This window comes from Acomys minous (assembly GCF_964271855.1).
Source record: "Acomys minous genome assembly, chromosome: 16".
In the NCBI taxonomy this organism is placed as follows: domain Eukaryota; kingdom Metazoa; phylum Chordata; class Mammalia; order Rodentia; family Muridae; genus Acomys; species Acomys minous.
The window spans coordinates 89,086,682-89,104,374 of record NC_140498.1 but is presented as its reverse complement, the minus strand read 5'-3'; the positions used below and the strand labels follow the sequence as shown (position 1 = coordinate 89,104,374).

Here is a 17,693-nt window from a genome sequence, read left to right as displayed (position 1 = left end):
TACCGGCACACACACCCCCTCCCCTTTCCCTGGCGCACTGGAGTGAAGGGTGGAAGCCAGAAGTGGCAAACTGGGGTGACCCCGGGGTTAAGTTAGAGCTACAGTCAAAAAAACTGGCAACTGAAGGGTGTTTGTGTTGGGGGTAATGTAAGGGTCAGAAATTGCTGCCGGCCTACGTTGGAGCCAAAAAGCAAGGCCAGATATTTTCATGGAATGTTAGCGAGCTCGCCTCTGCGTTTGTAGAGCAGGACCCCCACCCCCACCCCACCCCCGCCGCCAGGCCAGAATGCTACAAACCCTTTGCCAAGGTCTCTCTGGCTAGTCTGTGGACCCTCAGGGCTTGGCGTGACCAGGGGGTCATACACACCGCAGTTGCACAACTGCTTTCCTGCACTCCACGCGGGAGCGCAGAGATTAACCGGTCAAGGCAGGCAAAGCAGAGCTGGAGTCCAGGGCTTCTCTGGCTAGGGTGGCCAGGCAAGGAGAGAAGGCTTGAGGAAAATCAGTTCTGACCGCAGTGGACCCTGCCGAAAGGGCTCTGGCCTGGCCTCCTGTACTCTCGGTCTGGAACAGGGGTTTGGGGGAAGGGGTGTTGTGAGCCACCGTCTTGGGAATCACCTCCTGGCTTCCTTTCTCTCCCCCTTTCTCCCACTCAGCAGAGGGACACACCCGAGACGGAGAAGGGGAAAGAAAGGGGCGAAGTGGCGAGTCAGACCAAGCTCACAGACTGACTCTATTCTCATTGGCCGCATGAAGGAAAGTTCAGGGCTGGCGCCAAATGCTCTTAACCTCGTACATCAAAACACAAGAGACTGGAAACGCTCCTGGCCTCAAATGTTCTTCCCTGCTTAGGAGAGGGAACTGCCTATTCAGCCAGTAGCTGCCAGTTCCGACCTGCAGTTGGAGTGGGGGTGCTGGGTGGGTGGTCCTCAAGGGGGGGAAAAAAATCTAGGCGCAAATAGTCCACACGGAAACATTCAAAGCTTAATCTCTAGGCCCGGAAACTAGCTCCCTTTTCTGTTCCCTCTCCAAGCAAAGGTCTTGTCCTAGGAAAACTAAAAACTCTGCTAAGACTACCTTCCACTTAAACTACGATGGCCCAGCTTACCCTCACCCTCTAACAAGGACTGTGATTTGGGGGTGGAGAGTCCTCTGACCCCCACCATAAACTGTAGTAACAGGGTCACCTAATCAAAGTCTGGTTCAGTCCATTGGCCTTCCTCCCCACCCTGGGATGAGCAGGGACTGAGCCTCCGGACCTCTGGAGTAAGGGGGGGGGTGCATTTCACGGTTTGTTTTACAAATTCGCCCCCCGACTTCTGCCAAGATAAGTCTCCGGGGTGGAGTAAGAACTGAGGCACCAAGAGATAAGTGTGATGCCTGGGGAAGATACGAGGCTGGAGCACCTCCCCCAACCAGCTCACCCAGCCTAGAGCGGCAGCTCCTACCCGAGCTGGCCCGGCCGTGCGGGCTGAGGCTTTGGGGAGACAGGCCCATGGTCGCTGCATTCACTTGGTTCAGCGGCTTCGTTCTCTCAACACCCACACCCCCAGCCGGGTGGAACGCCGATGTCAGCATTCAAATGGAAGAGGAACTGGGCTCAAAAGGGTCAGTAAATACGTTTAAAAGAAAAGAAACGAGTCCATATCGCAGAGCGAGCGTAGACTGGGCCGGCCTTGCAGGCCTTGTACGTGTTTGCGTGTGTTTTTCCGCGTGGGGTTCGGTCCCAGTGTGTTGGCGCGCGTTTGGGTACAGACACCCAAGGGGCATTTGGGTCTCTGCACGTGGCTGCGGATGGGGAGCATGCACCGGGGAAAGAGAAAGATTTGTGGGATCCCATGCGCTAGTGGCTCGAGAAGCCGGGGCACCCGGGCACGCGAGCTAAAGGGCTTGACTTAGAAGCAGCTGGGCGGCTCCACGTGGGGCTGCATAGCTGCGTAAGCCTGGAGCTTTTGTTAAGGTTCCTTGGCCGAACTGGAGGCTCCGTGGCCGGCTTGGTTAGCCCGGGGCCCGGGAAAGGGAAGAAGCTGCTGATCTGCCCAGAAAAGCGGTCGCGGGCTTGAGCTGCAGCGCTCGGAGCGCGCGAGAGGCGAGCGCCCCTGCCCGGCGCCTCGACTGCCGGGCAGGCTGCCTGGCTCCCGCCCTCGCTCCCTCCCCCTTCCTCCCTAGCCCTGCCTCCTCCCCGGATCCCCGGGGCTTGGATGGCTGAGGCCTTTCAGACGCTGGCTGAGCTGAGGAGCTAGGGCGAGCTCTCAGGCTGCTGCGAACTCTCTTCTAGATCAGCCACCTAGAGGCGACTTTGGTGCGCGCGCGGCGCCCTGGTGGCTCCCCGCCCTCCCCTCTGATCATGTTGACATAAACGCAGGACAGGCCGTAGTACCGCGCGGCGCAGCGACGTTCCAGTTTCCGACACCTTCTTTTTATAACTCGGCTCTATTCCCCCAGCACTCGACCTGTGAAAACCACGCCTATGCAGCCACACAATTGGTCCGAAAGCGTCAAAGAGCCAATCAACAAGCCTCAGGCTCCCGCAGCTCACAGCGCAGCCCGACCGTCCAGAGCCGCCGAGCAGACGCCCGGGGAATTCTAGAGGCGGAGGAGGGTGGCGAGGTGCTCACTTGCTCTCTTTCTCTCTCCCTCCCTCTACTCTCCTACTGCAGTTCCCAATCACTCCTCTCTTCTTCCTTTCCTTTTTTTTTTTTTTTGTTCCCGTCTTCTTGATCCTCCCTCGCCCTGCGCGCCTGGACGCTGACTTTTTTAAAAATTTATTATTTTTAGGAAAGTGATTTCGCTCACGGTTTTTTAGCACAAGAAGACAGCCGAGTCCCGGAGGCAGAAGATCGCAGGCACCATTCGATCGCCACCCAGACACTGCGCGCTGCTCGGAGTCAGAGAGGAGGAGCTCGAACCGAAGCCAGCTTCGCAGTTACCAGTTTTGATAGCGCCGCTGGAAAGGGGCTTAAATCGTTTGTTGTGTGTATGTGTTTTTTTTTAAAAGGAGAGACTTTTCCTCCCCCCCACTAGATCTCGCTGCCTGTGAAAGCAAGAGTCTAGCTCAACTAAGACGCCTCCTACGAGAAAGCCAGAGAAGAGCTAGGGGGCGGGGGAAGGAGACGAAAAAAAAGGTTAAAAAAAAAAAGTCTCGGAGAACCTTGCGCTTTGGCAACAAAGAGCGTGGGAGCCGGGGAGCCACCCCGGGAAAGGGCTGCTGTGTCTATTTCCAGCTAAGCCACAGGGCTCGGGCGCCAGTCGAGCCCCTGTTTGCTGCGTGTCGTACTGAAACCGACTTCCAGGAGAGGCTTTTCAAACACACTCCACGCACCAGGACAGCCCTTGCAGCGGCTATGTCTCCCGATCTGTCGCCGTGTCCTCTTTAAAAGCGGCATTCTCTTCCTCCCAAAGACACTTTCCCCCTCCCTTTCAAACGCTTTAATTGTAATTGGCTCCTCTTTTTATTTTAAACAAAACAAAACTATGTGTTGCTGTTGAATTTTTTTTATTATTATTTTTGAAAAGCAACAACAAAAGCGGAGCCAAGCCAGCAGCTGCGGACTGGTTCCCTGTCTGGAGTGGATGAGCCTCTCCATGAGAGATCCGGTTATCCCTGGGACAAGCATGGCCTATCATCCGTTCCTACCTCACCGGGCACCGGACTTCGCCATGAGCGCGGTGCTGGGCCACCAGCCTCCTTTCTTCCCCGCGCTAACGCTGCCTCCCAACGGCGCCGCGGCGCTCTCGCTGCCCGGAGCCCTGGCCAAGCCCATCATGGATCAGTTAGTGGGGGCTGCTGAGACCGCGATCCCTTTCTCATCCCTGGGACCTCAGCCGCATATGAGGCCTCTGAAGACCATTGAACCCGAAGAGGAGGTAGAAGACGACCCCAAGGTGCACCTGGAAGCCAAGGAACTTTGGGACCAGTTTCACAAGCGGGGTACAGAGATGGTCATTACGAAATCCGGAAGGTAAGCAATCAGTGGGGACCCCTCCCTCAAAACCATCTTCAGTTTTTCGCATCTCCTTTTTTGTCTACCTCTTAAAGTAGTAGATTCTGTCTGATTGTTACGTTTGGGACGAAAACTTCCTGTCCTACAGTATGTGTAGAGACTCCTGGGCCCTGCCTGAGGGTCAGGAAGTTTCAGCCTACCTGGGCCCCCTGCATGGTGGTTCTTACGGACTGCATGGTGGTTCTTACGGACCTGTGTCCCTGGTTCCTTACTGAATACAGGGTGTTTTCCGTTGGAGGCGCACACTCACGTTTACAGCCATCGAGAAAAGCACTCTTTTGCAGGAAGTCCGTTTGTAAAGCCACTCTGAAATAATCTTTATGTTTGGTTTTGTCTGTTAAGTTTTATTTCCCAAGACTTTAGACACTTAAAGCCCATTTTGTACCTTGTACCGTAGTGGTTGACCCGGAGGGATTCCGGAGTCCTTACTAATTCTTCAGCCTTGCCTCTGGGGCTGAAGGGGCCAAAGCTCAGCTGGTCTGGGACAGAGAAATCAATGCAAGGCTGAAGGAGTGGAGGACATTTGGGTTTCTTTTCCCATTACCATCTCTCATATCTGTCTGCAAGCCCGGGGAAAACAGAGCAGGAAATTTTTGTAATTAAGGTTATGTGTGTAGACCCAAGGAACCCTTGAGGATATGCACCCTGTTTTGTGTTTGAATATTATTAATACTTTACATAACGTTTGGTGAGTGCCCTTGCCTTGACCGAAACAAGCTTGTAAGAGAGGACACCAGGACCAGCACTTAAAAACCACTGGTTCAAGAAAAAAAAAAATAGCATGAGGTTTATCAGGATACCAGTTGAAAGGGCACAAAAACACAACCCCACTTTCAGTCTCCTTCCAAACTACTTGAGGCCAAAGTTTGGCATCAGGTCTTTCTCCAACCCACAAGACATTTAGTCGGTTTTCATAGCCGGGGACTTCCTTTTAAGTCAAAAGTACAGAAAGCCAGCACTTCTGAGAAATTAAACAGCGAGTCTTGCAGTGGCCTACTGAGTAGAGGAATGCGGTTTATAGCTTAAATCATGGATGGGTTACCAGGCCCAGGCGCTTGCCTGTCTCCAACCTCCGCTCTGAGAATCCACTTCGCCAGTCTCAGTCCATAACTGGGCATTTATTTTCCTCGATAAGTTTCTAATGTTTTCTCATCAGCGGGCAGGTGGAAAATCTTAACCTTTATTAACCACACTTTCTTAGAACCCTGCCTCCAGCTGCTTTAACCTAAGTACACTCAGGGGGGGAAAGACTTAAGGCAAGAATTCATTTCTCTTTACAGAAGGCAATCTAAACAGTCACACAGACAAACAAGTTTTTAAAATAAGAAATAGCAAATCCTCTTAGAGAGAAGAGGTTGCTGTAATTAATTAGATTTGAGGATTAGGATAGGAAAACGACGTGAAATCGAACATTTAAAAAAGAAATGGCTGTGTGGAAGTAAATATTTTTTCACTCACAGTTGCCTTACAGAGTGCCTGGTCCCAGAGAAAGCGTTAAGCTTTTAGATGGTGCCAAACAAGTCTGAAATCCTGAGCCATTTACTCTGTTTTATTTATGTATATCCCCTTTTTTGTGTGCTTTGCTCCTGTAGGCGAATGTTCCCTCCATTTAAAGTGAGGTGTTCTGGGCTGGATAAAAAGGCCAAGTATATTTTATTGATGGACATTATAGCTGCTGATGACTGTCGGTATAAATTTCACAATTCTCGGTGGATGGTGGCCGGTAAGGCAGACCCCGAAATGCCAAAGAGAATGTACATACACCCGGACAGCCCCGCTACGGGGGAGCAATGGATGTCCAAAGTCGTCACTTTCCACAAACTGAAACTCACCAACAACATTTCGGATAAACATGGATTTGTAAGTTTCATAGACTATCAGTAAGACTCCCTTAGGAGGTAGGGCTTCCTAGTAAACTCTGAATTTGGGCCCAGACACCTCTCTGGCTGATGGTTGCCAACTTCGTTCAATTTGCAACCTGGTTGCAGAGTGGATTTGGTGGTGGGGGGGGGGCGGTATCTTGCTGCCTGGATAGTGGAAAGCCTGATATTCTAGAATTTACAAGTTAGCAATCATAGGTCCTGGATGGGCACTGGACCCAGAGGTGTAGAGACAATACTAAGGGTAAAAAGTTATGAACGTTTAAAGTTTTGTACTTGGACAGGGTTTGTTTTGCTTATAAACATTATTTTATTTCTTTGAAATCAGCCTGTCATTTCTTGGGAGAGTTGAATGTTCGGAGAAGCCTTTACCTTGTTTGTTCAGTGCTGTGCATACATTTTGAAAATATATTTTCTTTTGCTAAAAGCAATTTGGGCTTGGGTGAAAATCAGGTAATAGGAAAGAGCTTAAACCTTTGGTGTTTAAAAAAAAATGGAGCATGGGTACTGGGGAATGTTTGAGGGTTTCGTGATTGAATGTGCTTAGAATCTTAAGACCTGCTTTGCCTGTGAAACTCAGGCGAAAGGACCTTTGCTTGTCCTCTGCCCCTCCCCAACATTTCAATAGAATAAACAAAGTGATAAGCGAGGAATAAGCAGAAAGATTAGGCCCAGGAAGAAGACATGAATGGCTCGGAAATATCTAAAGCGGACAGGGATTGCATTTGAAACCCTTGATTTGATTAGGGCATAGATATTCCTCTCTGGAGCTCAGCCTCTCGAGGCCTTAAGTGGATCGGGCTTGTCAATTAGTGGGCGCTTAAACTACTGAATCATTTTTGTAAATTAAAATGCATGTTTTTCTCTATCTTTTAAGACTTTGGCCTTCCCAAGCGATCACGCAACGTGGCAGGGGAGTTATAGTTTTGGGACCCAGGTAGGCTAGGGTTCAAGGTACGAATGAAATACGTAGCCGGTGAGGGTGGGGTTGGGGGGGGCACGCTTTAGATGCTGAGGAACAATTTGGAGTCTCCAGAAGTTCAAGCCTATGGAGTGCAATGTACCCCAAGAGGTGGGCCTTGGACCCAGCAATGGGGATGTTCTCAGCTTGGCAGGGGAACCTAGGATTTCATTGTACTGTTAAACCATTTCCTCTCCCCCCACCCCCCACCCTTTCTCTTGTAATGTACGTGTCCCCTTCCATGCTTCTACAGACTATACTAAACTCTATGCATAAGTACCAGCCCCGGTTCCACATCGTCAGAGCCAATGATATTTTGAAGCTGCCGTATAGTACATTTCGCACATACCTGTTCCCGGAAACGGAATTCATTGCTGTGACCGCCTATCAAAACGACAAGGTAACCCCACAGGGTTTTTCACTCTACCTTTAGGCTTGCTTGCTATCAGAAGTGAGAAAGTTACCAGGGCATTGGCCAGAACGTCTGGAATTTTCTTGTGTGATTTGACCTTCTGGGGAGAGAGGCCTGATTCCTTTAGAGGGGGTGAGAAACAAAACTCCCAGCTGGGAATCTGATGCTTCTTGTACTATATAACTTGGCAAAGCCCAGCCCTGGTCCCAGGGGCTTGTTACCTGGTGTTTCCAAGTTCAGCCTCTAGAGGAGAAGGGATTTAACTAACTAACTAACAAACAAACAAACAAACAAAATCACCCCCCCTCAAAAAAAAAAACCCAAAAAACAAAAACAAAAACCTGAAAGGCACCAGCTAGCAATTTCAGGTGAAAATCATCCGGGATCCTGGCAGGAAAAGCTGTGTAAAGCTCTCATAGCCAGAAATCGTGAATGGATTATTTGCTTTTAATTACTTTTTATGCTGCTGGTAGTGGTGGTTTGTGTGCAGGCTCGTGTGTGTGTGTGTGTGTGTGTGTGTGTGTGTGTGTGTGTGTGTGTGTGTGTTTTACACAGGGCCATGTTAATTTGAGCTCTCTGAGGCTTCCCACTTAAAAGTGGACATAGTCACCGGCTCATGTTAAAGCTTTTATCCCTTGGGCCTGCAGCTGGGGACTAATAAGGACCCCTGAGTGAGGACACACCTGGAACCTGCAGCTCACCTGCCCTGGAGGTCAGGGAAACTGAACTCAGAGGCCCACAGAAGAGAGTCCACTGGTGGTAGTTCAGCTGCTTGGAGCACCTGCGGGTGGATGGGGAGGGGCTGACACCCCTGTTGCTCTTTTGCTTGAGCCCCCCTCCTCCCCCGGACCTCAGGGAGAGTCCACTTCACTAGGCAGCACCTTGTACTTTGAACTCACTCATGGCCACTGTCCCTGGCCCCTCCTGTGGACACTGATCCTCCCATTTCCTAGGCTGCAAGTTAAGTCGCCATCTGCTCTTCTGCTTGCCTCGTGGAAAACCTCATGTCTGGCACCCTTTAAATAACAGAACTCAAAACCAATGCACAGGTTCCCACCTCCTAGTAACTGGATATATACTTTGTCTACCAAGGGCAGAGATTTCAAAGATAACAGTCTGCAAAGTGCAGGCTCCTCTAGACCCAGAAAGCTGTGAAAGTTTACTTCAATTAAGTTGTTACTTTAATGGCTTGGGGAAAAAAAAAAATCAGAGGCTGAGGTCTTTCTCTACCTAGTGGCAAAAACAAATAAATAACATAGATGGGAACAAATATTCCCAGTGGCCATACCTTCCTCAGTATTACAATTCCTTCAATTCCAATTGCCCCCAATTGCCTGGGGGAGGGGGAGGGGGCACTCTGCTGCAAGGTAGTGAAACCCCATAATTAATTTTATTAGGTTCACAGAAAAGCTTTTGGTGTGTGTGTGTGTGTGTGTGTGTGTGTGTGTGTGTGTGTGTGTGTACACATGTACGTCATGGGGGTTGGAAAGCAGCAGGAAATGGGATTTTAACATACTTTATAATTAATTACGATGTGTAAAATAAGTCAAAACAGAAGTCTACCGACTCGGAGCTATAGGCTGTGCCTCTTGGCTGCTTTGAGACAGTCTCATTTCTAAATCTAAGCTGTCCAAAGGAAGAAATTTCTTTGGTTAGTTTCAGTGTGGAATCCTTTCTTGTCTCCCAAGAACATGTAAACGTTGCTACATTCTCTTTTGATGTTCCAGCCCCTTCCTGTCTTCCTGCCCGTCATCTTTTCCCTCACATTTACTAGGCCCATCCTCCCTGTGACTCCTTGGGCAGTCACATTTCTAGAAGGGACTGAGGAGTTGAGGTGGTGGTATGGGGGTGTCACGTTTAGAACATTCTAGAAAGTGAAGCTAATGTCTATTTTGCTTGTGTGTCTCTCCTAGATAACTCAGTTAAAAATAGACAACAATCCCTTTGCAAAAGGTTTTCGGGACACCGGTAATGGCAGAAGAGAAAAAAGGTGAGCGGAGACTTTCTACTTAGGGAGTCATTAGGAGAAATTGTTTCCCTGGGCTTGAACTTGGGAATGTTAGAAGTGGGATACAAGATAATTTGGACCGAGGATGGAGGTGGGGGGGGGGCATCAGCTCCATTGTGGCCCAGGTAGAGAACATTCCATGTTACTTATTGCCTTTGAGGGAACTAAAGCTATACTGACCCAAAAAAAGGTCTCAGGGGTAAGAGATTATAGGGACGCCAATTAATCGTTTGCTAATTGGCATTTATCCTGAGCAAGACCCAAGACGAGACCAAGCCATTTACAAACATCTCCCAGATTGCACCAGCCTGGAGCTGGTGCCCCTACTTCCCTCTGGGGTCTCTGCATCAGTTTTGTTTGTTTTTTGTTTTGTTTTGTTTGCTTTCAGTAAACAGGTGGGGACCTCAGAAAAAGCCATACTCTTCACCTATGCCCCCTTTCAAAGATTTTCTACAAGCCAAAAACAAAAACAAAAACAAAAAACCTACCAATTTTTAAAGTTTATTCCCTTGGGACTGAGCATTAAATAAATAAATAAATAAACTTAAGCCTTTAATCCCAGAAGAGCCAGGCAGATCTCTGTGAGTTTGAGGCCAGCCTGGTCTACAGGGTAATCTACACTGAGAAACCCTGTCTTGAAAAAGAAAAAGGGAAAAATAATTTCTAACGTTGAAATAAACCTAAAACTCCAATTAATGTGAACCGATGATCATTGAGAATGCCATGCATGGGATGCTCTCTGCCCATTTTAGCCCCTTCCCTGGCAGGAGTTTTGTGGCCTGGGTGTGCGCAGCACCCTCCCTGCTTGCTGTAAGGACAGTCTTGGTGTCTGTCCCCAGCCAACTCCAACCTCTGTCCTGAGGTTTTAAGCAAATTTCCCAGGTCAAGTTCCTTCCCAATGCACAGACCTCCCAGTTAAAACAGTCAAGAACAATGCTGAAGTCTGTGTTGTTTGCTTAGCCAGCACATTTCACAGCCTTCACTTTGGTCAGTGGGGTGAGGTAGGTGCCACTCCGGAAAGTGGGGGAGAAGGAAACAAATAGGGGGAAGTGTATGTGGTGTCCTCTAATGATGGGTGTGGGGGCCTCTGTCACAGAAAGCAGCTCACCCTGCAGTCCATGAGGGTGTTTGATGAGAGACACAAGAAGGAGACCGGGACCTCAGATGAGTCCTCTAGTGAGCAGGCAGCCTTCAACTGCTTTGCCCAGGCCTCCTCTCCAGCGGTGTCCACTGTGGGAACATCCAACCTCAAAGGTAAGCCTAGTGTCCCTCTGTGGTCACTGGACTCCAGGCTTTCTTGGCCCTGAGGTCTTGAAAGTTAGGAAAGGCCCTGGGCCAGTAGGCTCACTTTAGAAGATGTAGGCCTTTCTAGAAACTGCAAGTTTGAAGTGGGGATAGCACAGGAGAACTTGGAACACCTTCCTCACAACCCCATTTGCGAGGGGTGTGTGTGTGTGTGTGTGTGTGTGTGTGTGTGTGTGTGTGTGTGTCCGTCCGCGTGTCCCCATCTGTGTCCAGGTCCTCTTGGACAAATCATTTGAAGCTCTTCTCTGTCCCTCTGTCTGTCCTTCAGTCTTTGCTCCCTTCTGTCTTCTTACCAAGCAAATCAACAGTATCCAGTTGCTGGTCAACCTCCCAAGTGAATTCTGGGAAATGTGTGGTGCAGGGAGAAGAAGGCCTGGGATCCCCAGTCAACCTGGTACAGGGAAGGTGGTAGAAGAAAAGCCACAGCTGACCTGAGGGAGGGGGACGAAGCCCTTGAGGAGGGAGGGGGTAGTTTTCTGTTTAAAGAGCAAGTAGCATTTATTTAGAAAGACAGCTCTCAACGGGAAGAAACCTGTTATTAAGTTAAATAAAAAGACAAGTATTTTTAATGTCTTCAATCCATTTAAGCTTTTAACATAAAGTGGGGTTTGTTGTTTTTCTCTCTCATTCCCCCCCCCCTCTTTTTCCCCTCCTTGGTAGGATACCCAGAGTGGAGGGTGTGGTAGAAGAGGGGTTGAAAAATAAAAAGACCTGATTGTCCACCCACCCACCCACCCATCTTTGTAGGAACTGAGAGACACACATAGAAGGCTCCCAGGGAGGGTGTTAGTTTCTGCCTGTTCCTATACAGACGTCAGGATTCATTCCAAACAAATCCTTCCTAAATTATTCCACAAATTTGCAGAAGTGCCTGCCCTCCATTGCCCTATGAGCCTCTGACTCTGACGGTAACAGGAAAGTATCCTGTAGAATTGTCTGGTCACCAGTTTTCATCATTAAAAAAAGCAAATTTGCAATCCAATGGAGATGCAAGAGAAAGCTTCGGCTTGGTCAAGGCTTTCTCTCTGGTTTTGTTTTGTTTGAAAGTAAAGCCATTACAATAAGAAAAGCTGCTAGCTGAGGGCCTGGCTGGAGGAGATTGAAAACCCCTGTGATTCTTCTTGAATTTAAGTGTAAAGGTGTCGCAGCAGCAGCAGCAGCCCATTTAACAAAAAGACAGGAAATAGGCTGGGTGTGGTGCGTTGGGGCTTGCTCCGGTGTTACACAGCCTGCCCAATGGGGAGTCTTGTTTCTGAGACAGCCTCACTCTGTAGTGCAAGCTGTCCTCCTGTCTCCGACGCCTCAGTGCTGGCATACCAGGCTTTGTGCCCTCGCATCCTGCTGGGAGGTGGGGTTTAAATTTGGGAACGAGGTTGACCGCCGGTTTCCCCCTGGCATATTTCTCTCCTCCCCAAGATCTGTGTCCCAGCGAAGCCGAGAGTGATGCCGAGGCTGAAAGCAAGGAGGAGCATGTCCCTGAGGCCTGCGACGCGGCCAAGATTACCACCACCACCGCCGAGGAGCCAGGGCGAGACAAGGGCAGCCCGGCCACGAGAGCGCAGCTGTTCCCCGCGGAACCCGGCCGGGCCCGCGACACCGCGCGTCTGGACAAGGCATCGCCAGACTCGCGCCACAGCCCGGCCACCATCTCGTCCAGCACGCGCGTCCCTGGAGTTGATGAGCGCAGGAGCCCTGGTCGCGAAGGTTCAGGCGCCGCCAAGATGGATGAGGCGCGCGCGCTGCCCGCCAAGGACGCCTTCGCGCCTCTGTCGGTGCAGACGGACGCCACCGCGCACCTGGCTCAAGGGCCCCTTCCGGGCTTGGGCTTCGCTCCTGGCCTAGCCGGCCAGCAGTTCTTCAACGGGCATCCTCTCTTCCTGCACCCTAGCCAGTTCGCCATGGGCGGCGCCTTCTCCAGCATGGCTGCAGGCATGGGGCCACTGCTGGCCACAGTATCCGGGGCATCCACCGGCGTCTCGGGCCTGGATTCCACAGCCATGGCCTCCGCTGCCGCAGCGCAGGGATTGTCCGGGGCGTCGGCTGCTACCCTGCCCTTCCACCTCCAACAACATGTTCTGGCCTCCCAGGTATTGCTCCTGCCTGCCCGCCCTTCATCGGTTCACTCTAGTCTCTCTCCGTTCTCATCCCTTGCCTAGGAGTGGTTGGTAGTAATCCAGGCTAGTAACTATTAGAATATTTTATTGACCCTTTGCAGGGTGTAGCTACTATCTTACTGAGCCATAGTGAACCCCCCCCCCAATCCCCAGTCGTCCTGTTAAGTTAGGCTATGCATGGCTTAGCTCCACACTTTTAGCATTGTGAAAAGTTTTTTGCTCATTTGATGTATCATCTCTGGCTCAGAGATGTTGAGTCCCTTGGCTCAGGTCACACAGCTGGTTCCCTGGTGGAGCTGAGCCAGTCCTGACTCTGGGGGCCTCTTTGATTTCATCTTCCAGCCAACATGTTTCTAGGGAGGCTCCTAGCCACTACTCCCCCAGGAATCGACTGAGGTGTGGGGAGAGGGAGTGACTGACTCTCTGGGTGAGAATTTGGTCTGGAATGACCAAGCCTTCCACCTAGTTCAAAGCTTTTCTCCCCAACCCCGCCCCCAAACAGGCCAGCCTATCTCCAAAGGGTTAAGGGGTTATGCACTCGTGGGAAATGTCAGACAGAGTAGGGAGGGGCTGGCAGTTGCAGGCCCTTGGTGTGTGTGTGTGTGTGTGTGTGTGTGTGTGTGTGTGTGTGTGTGTGTGTGTGTGTGCGCGCGCGCGCGCGCCTGGAGATCTGAACCTACTAAGAACCCTCTCAAGTTTTTTGGTACCCCACCCACCCACCTACCAGGCCTACTCTGACCTGACCTTTTGTTTTGTCTGAGCATACTCATTTCCCTCAGCCTGAGCCAAAAGGAGCATGTTCCTCCTCAATGCGGGAGGGAGAGAGTTGAGAAAAGAGCTGGCTTTCTAGCTTACTACCAAACCCTCCTAACTCACCGAAAGGCCTCCTCCAGACAGGCAGGTGACAGGTGGAGGAGGGGCAGCCTGAAGGGACAAGTCTAGTGGCATCTCCAGGCACAAGACACACCTTGGGCTCTTGCATTCAAATTCTGCTTCTGTACGTGTTCCTGCCTCGGTCTCCTGCCTGGAGAGCAGCCTTTGAGGCGGGGTACTTGTTGTTTTACTGTTTATTAATAACCAATATCTTTTCATTCACACACTCCCCTCCCCCATTTCCTTTCACAGCGCCCTTATTTTTCCCTACATGGGAAAGGTCTAGAGGATACAATTGAAGATACTATGTGCACCAGCATTGAACCCTAATCCATTGGTGGAGCCCCCTCCCCCCTCCAGGCCCCTCAACAGGCATAGCTCTTCCTAATAGCCCTGAGGGCCAGGCACCATGGATGACATACTTTGGAAGATTTAATAGCCACAAAGTCTTCAGTTTAACTAACCCCTTAGTTTAGACTGCAACCTTAGGGAAAGTATTATTCTCCCCCGCCCCCCCCCCAACTCCTCCCCCAAAGAGCTGGTTTAACCCAAATAGCCAGGGGCACATGAGAAGAGTCCCCACTCTCTAAATCCCTATGTTTCTTCTCTTCCCCCAGGGTTTGGCCATGTCGCCTTTTGGGAGCTTGTTTCCTTACCCCTACACATACATGGCTGCCGCTGCTGCAGCCTCCTCAGCGGCCGCCTCCAGCTCCGTGCACCGCCACCCGTTCCTCAACTTGAACAGCATGCGCCCCAGGCTGCGTTACAGCCCTTATTCCATCCCCGTTCCTGTGCCTGATAGCAGCAGCCTGCTGGCCACTGCGTTGCCATCCATGGCTTCTGCCGCGGGGCCCCTAGACGGCAAGGCAGCAGCCCTGGCAGCCAGCCCCGCCTCGGTGGCTGTGGACTCGGGGTCGGAACTGAACAGCCGCTCCTCCACGCTATCCTCCAGCTCCGTGTCCTTGTCACCCAAACTCTGCTCCGAGAAGGAGGCGGCTACCAGCGAACTGCAGAGCATCCAGCGACTGGTCAGTGGCTTGGAAGCCAAGCCAGACAGGGCCTGCAGCGGGTCCCCGTAGGAAAAAAAAAAAACCTGCCCCCACCCCCCCAAAGGTCTCTCCATTCCAGTGTGGTCAAATCTGCCAGTGCACTTTGTTAAATGTAAAATAAAAACCACGGGCCTTCCACAAGAAGAGACCCTTGTCCCTTCCAGTTTTGTCTGGGTAGGAGTGCCACACTCCCTCCAGAGAGCGCGCTAAGAGACCGTAGGCCCTGCCTTCTTGGGTCTTGGAATCAGGTCGCTGCTGCATTGAGACGCCCGGGGTGGGGAAGCGGGCAAACAGGCTTCTGAGTCTAGAGCAATTTCTGTGGAGGCTCGTGTGGGAAGTTGAGGCTGAAGAACAAGGTAGCCAAGCCGGCCAGGAGAGAGCGGGTATTTGAGAGACTTCACCCGAATCTCTTTTCTTCCCCTTCGTGTGTCAAGTGGAAACAAAAATATTTTTCCCCTAAACAAACAAAACCAAAACGGGGGACAAACAAAGCCCTGTGGAACTGTCTATGAAGACTGAAAACGCGTCAATTGCTGAGTACCTTTGCTGGGGGAGGGAGAGGAGGGCTGTGCCCTAGCCTGGTCTATATTAAAGGAATCCTGTGTCTTTTTAAAACTATTGTGATGTTTTAAGGGCCGATACTGCTCTCTCTCTCTCTCTCTCTCTCTCTCTCTCTCTCTCTCTCTCTCTCTCTCTCTCTCTCTCTCTCTCTTTCTCTGCATGTTACAGTTTTCTGGGGTTGGTTTTTTTGTTTTGTTTTGGGTATTTTTTTTTTTGGCGGATGTTTTTTTGTTTTTCCAGGAAACCAATGTAAACCCCTCGTCCTCGGCCCGTTTAAATCGGCAACCCCAGGAAGTGGGGTGAAAGGGAAACTTTGAGGGTGAAACCAATTGAGTTTATTTTATCTAAGCGCTGTAGAGGGCTTCGTGTGCCTGTTGGACCATTAGTTCTCTTAACTGTATATGCAATAACAAGGTTTTAAAGGAAATAATAAAGAGGAAACACGACTATTGGAAAAAAAGTATTTATGTAATTATTTGATATCTCTTGTAAATAGGTGGAATATGACGGCTCAGAAACGTAAACTTTAATTTATTGAATTGTACATAGCTGGTTGTAAATATGAGTGTGTCTGTCTGTCAGCATTTATTCTTGGTTTGCCTTTTGGTTTTTATTTCCAGGTCAGGAGATGGCTGATCCACACTAACAAACATAGGCTTCTGTCCCTGCATCTACATGCTTTCAAGTAGAGCTGGCTGCGAAGTTTGTTTGTTTGTTTTGTTTTTAAATTTCCAAGAGCTGGTGGAGGGGGTGGGGTCGGGAGTACTGTTTTCCTATTCTTCACCAAAATTGGAGAGGTATTGGCCCTTTCAGGCTCCACTTGAAATGACCTAAACTTGCCCCTGGAGGGGTTGAGATTGCAGTGGGAGTGAGCCGAGCGCTGGCTGTTGTTGAAACCTTCCTGATTTTTCATAAAGTCTGGCATCTTCTAAGTGAGGTTTCCTTGCCATTGTCCGTCTTGGTGTTTTGGATTGATGTACACAGAGGGACTCAGTTCAAACGACCATTAAAGGTAAAACAAAACAAAACAAAAAACTAAAAAAAAAAATCCATGAAGGCATATTTTGTGTTTAGTCCTTGATGAGTTTTCTGTGATTCCCCCCCTTTAAAAACATCACTGAAATTTCAATAAATTTTTATTGAAATGAGCTCTGAAGTCGTGTTAATGATTTCTTCTAGAGTTGGAAAGCTAGAAGGGAACGGTCTTCCTGTGTGCTCCTTTCCTTTCCTCTTTAACTAATAATTAAGACTACCACCCCCACCCCCAGTGAACTAAAATGAGATGTCACCCAAGTTACAAAGCTGAACGCAAAAGTCCCTTGCTCCGTCAAGGGGAACTACATCGATTTGAGGGTATTTTCCCTTGAATTTAGGGAGCAGAACGGGACAGGCTGATTAAATTTCGTAAAGAGGAGCTTTATATACTTCAGTTTTTAATGGGAGAAGATTTACCCGGTGCTCAAAGTCAGCTTTCCTCCCCCACAAGAATCCGAACAGAAATAAGCTCTAGGAAGCGTGTTTTTTTCCCCCCTTTTCTGAAATGCATCACAAAACAAAATAAATAAATTCCCCCTACACCCACGATTCTTGCACTGGGAAAGGCTAAGCACATTCACGGTTAGGACAAGCCAAGCAGGGCGCTCACTCCACCCCACAGTGTGCACACTTAGTTTGGCCATGAAAGGTAAGGTCATTTGGGAGCTCACGTGGAACCTCCAAGGCAAAAGTCACCCAGAAAGCTAGCATCTCTTCCCCTCACCCTGCTCTTCCCCTAACCAGTCCCGAGGCAGTTAGGCAAGTTATCTTTTTGAAGTTCAATTTATCTTTGAATCTTTCAAAAAAAAAAAAATAGTGGAGCCTCTGTCAGTCTTCGATCTTCCCACCCTTCAGGCTCATTTGGGGGAGGGGGGTGGGCGGGACTCCGGGGGAATGTTCTCTAAAGTTAGCCCTTAGGACTTTCTTGCCCTAGGGGCCTTGACTCAAAGACCCAGCCGGAGCCTGCCTGGCGGCTTACTGCCCGCCCCCAACCCCCATCCCGGAGCCCGCCAGCTAGGCCCTACGTCCCTGTCACCTTCAGGCCTCTTGAATGGCGGGTCAGGAGGAGAGCCCCTCCCCTCTCTTCCATGTGTAGAAGAGGATCCAGCTTTAGACCTTGGAGGGTTGGGCAAAGCTCCCCTTTTTTCTAGCCCAGGCACGTGGGGACCCCCACTGTTTCGACCCAGCTGTCTAAGGAGAGGGAAAACAAAACAAAACAAAACAAAAAAAACCGGAGAGCGTGCTTAAGGGGACCTCCGCGGGACCAAAACTCTCGCTGTCCGCTCTAGGAAGGTGGTAGTTGGCTCATGGCCTTCGGCTGCGCGAGCTCCCAAATTGGGGAGAAAATAGCTCGGTTTCAAATGCGGAGAAAGCAAAAACCAAATCAAACCAAACAGAACTTGCTTGGCCTTCTCAGTCGGATTTCCTCCTCTCTTCTCTCCTCCACTCTCTCCTCCCCCAAATTTAGGGACAGTGCCCAAACCTGTCCCC

General features: G+C 50.1%; 1 protein-coding gene across 2 annotated transcripts; it reads left to right on the top strand.

The window, feature by feature from the left end:
• Positions 1-1,422: 1,422 nt before the first annotated feature.
• TBX3 (T-box transcription factor 3) lies at positions 1,423-15,627 on the top strand. Of its 2 annotated transcripts, XM_084761702.1 has the most exons (10): positions 1,423-1,608; positions 2,446-2,610; positions 2,779-3,962; positions 5,597-5,864; positions 6,762-6,821; positions 7,099-7,245; positions 9,171-9,247; positions 10,362-10,519; positions 11,987-12,657; positions 14,175-15,627. In XM_084761702.1, exons 3-10 carry the CDS (start codon positions 3,574-3,576, stop codon positions 14,634-14,636), a joined length of 2,232 nt encoding a protein of 743 aa, XP_084617828.1. In that variant the 5' UTR covers positions 1,423-1,608; positions 2,446-2,610; positions 2,779-3,573; the 3' UTR covers positions 14,637-15,627. The 2 variants fall into 2 exon arrangements, with proteins under 2 accessions (XP_084617828.1, XP_084617829.1); XM_084761703.1 differs by lacking the exons at positions 1,423-1,608; positions 2,446-2,610; positions 6,762-6,821 and having other exon boundaries at positions 2,618-3,962.
• Positions 15,628-17,693: the final 2,066 nt, after the last annotated feature.

Coding starts and splice junctions, on each gene's coding strand:
- TBX3 (XM_084761702.1), top strand. CDS start 3,574: ATGAGCCTCTCCATGAGAGATCCGGTTATCCCTGGGACAAGCATGGCC. Junction 7,246..9,170: donor CCGCCTATCAAAACGACAAG/GTAACCCCACAG, acceptor TGTCTCTCCTAG/ATAACTCAGTTAAAAATAGA. Junction 9,248..10,361: donor AATGGCAGAAGAGAAAAAAG/GTGAGCGGAGAC, acceptor CCTCTGTCACAG/AAAGCAGCTCACCCTGCAGT.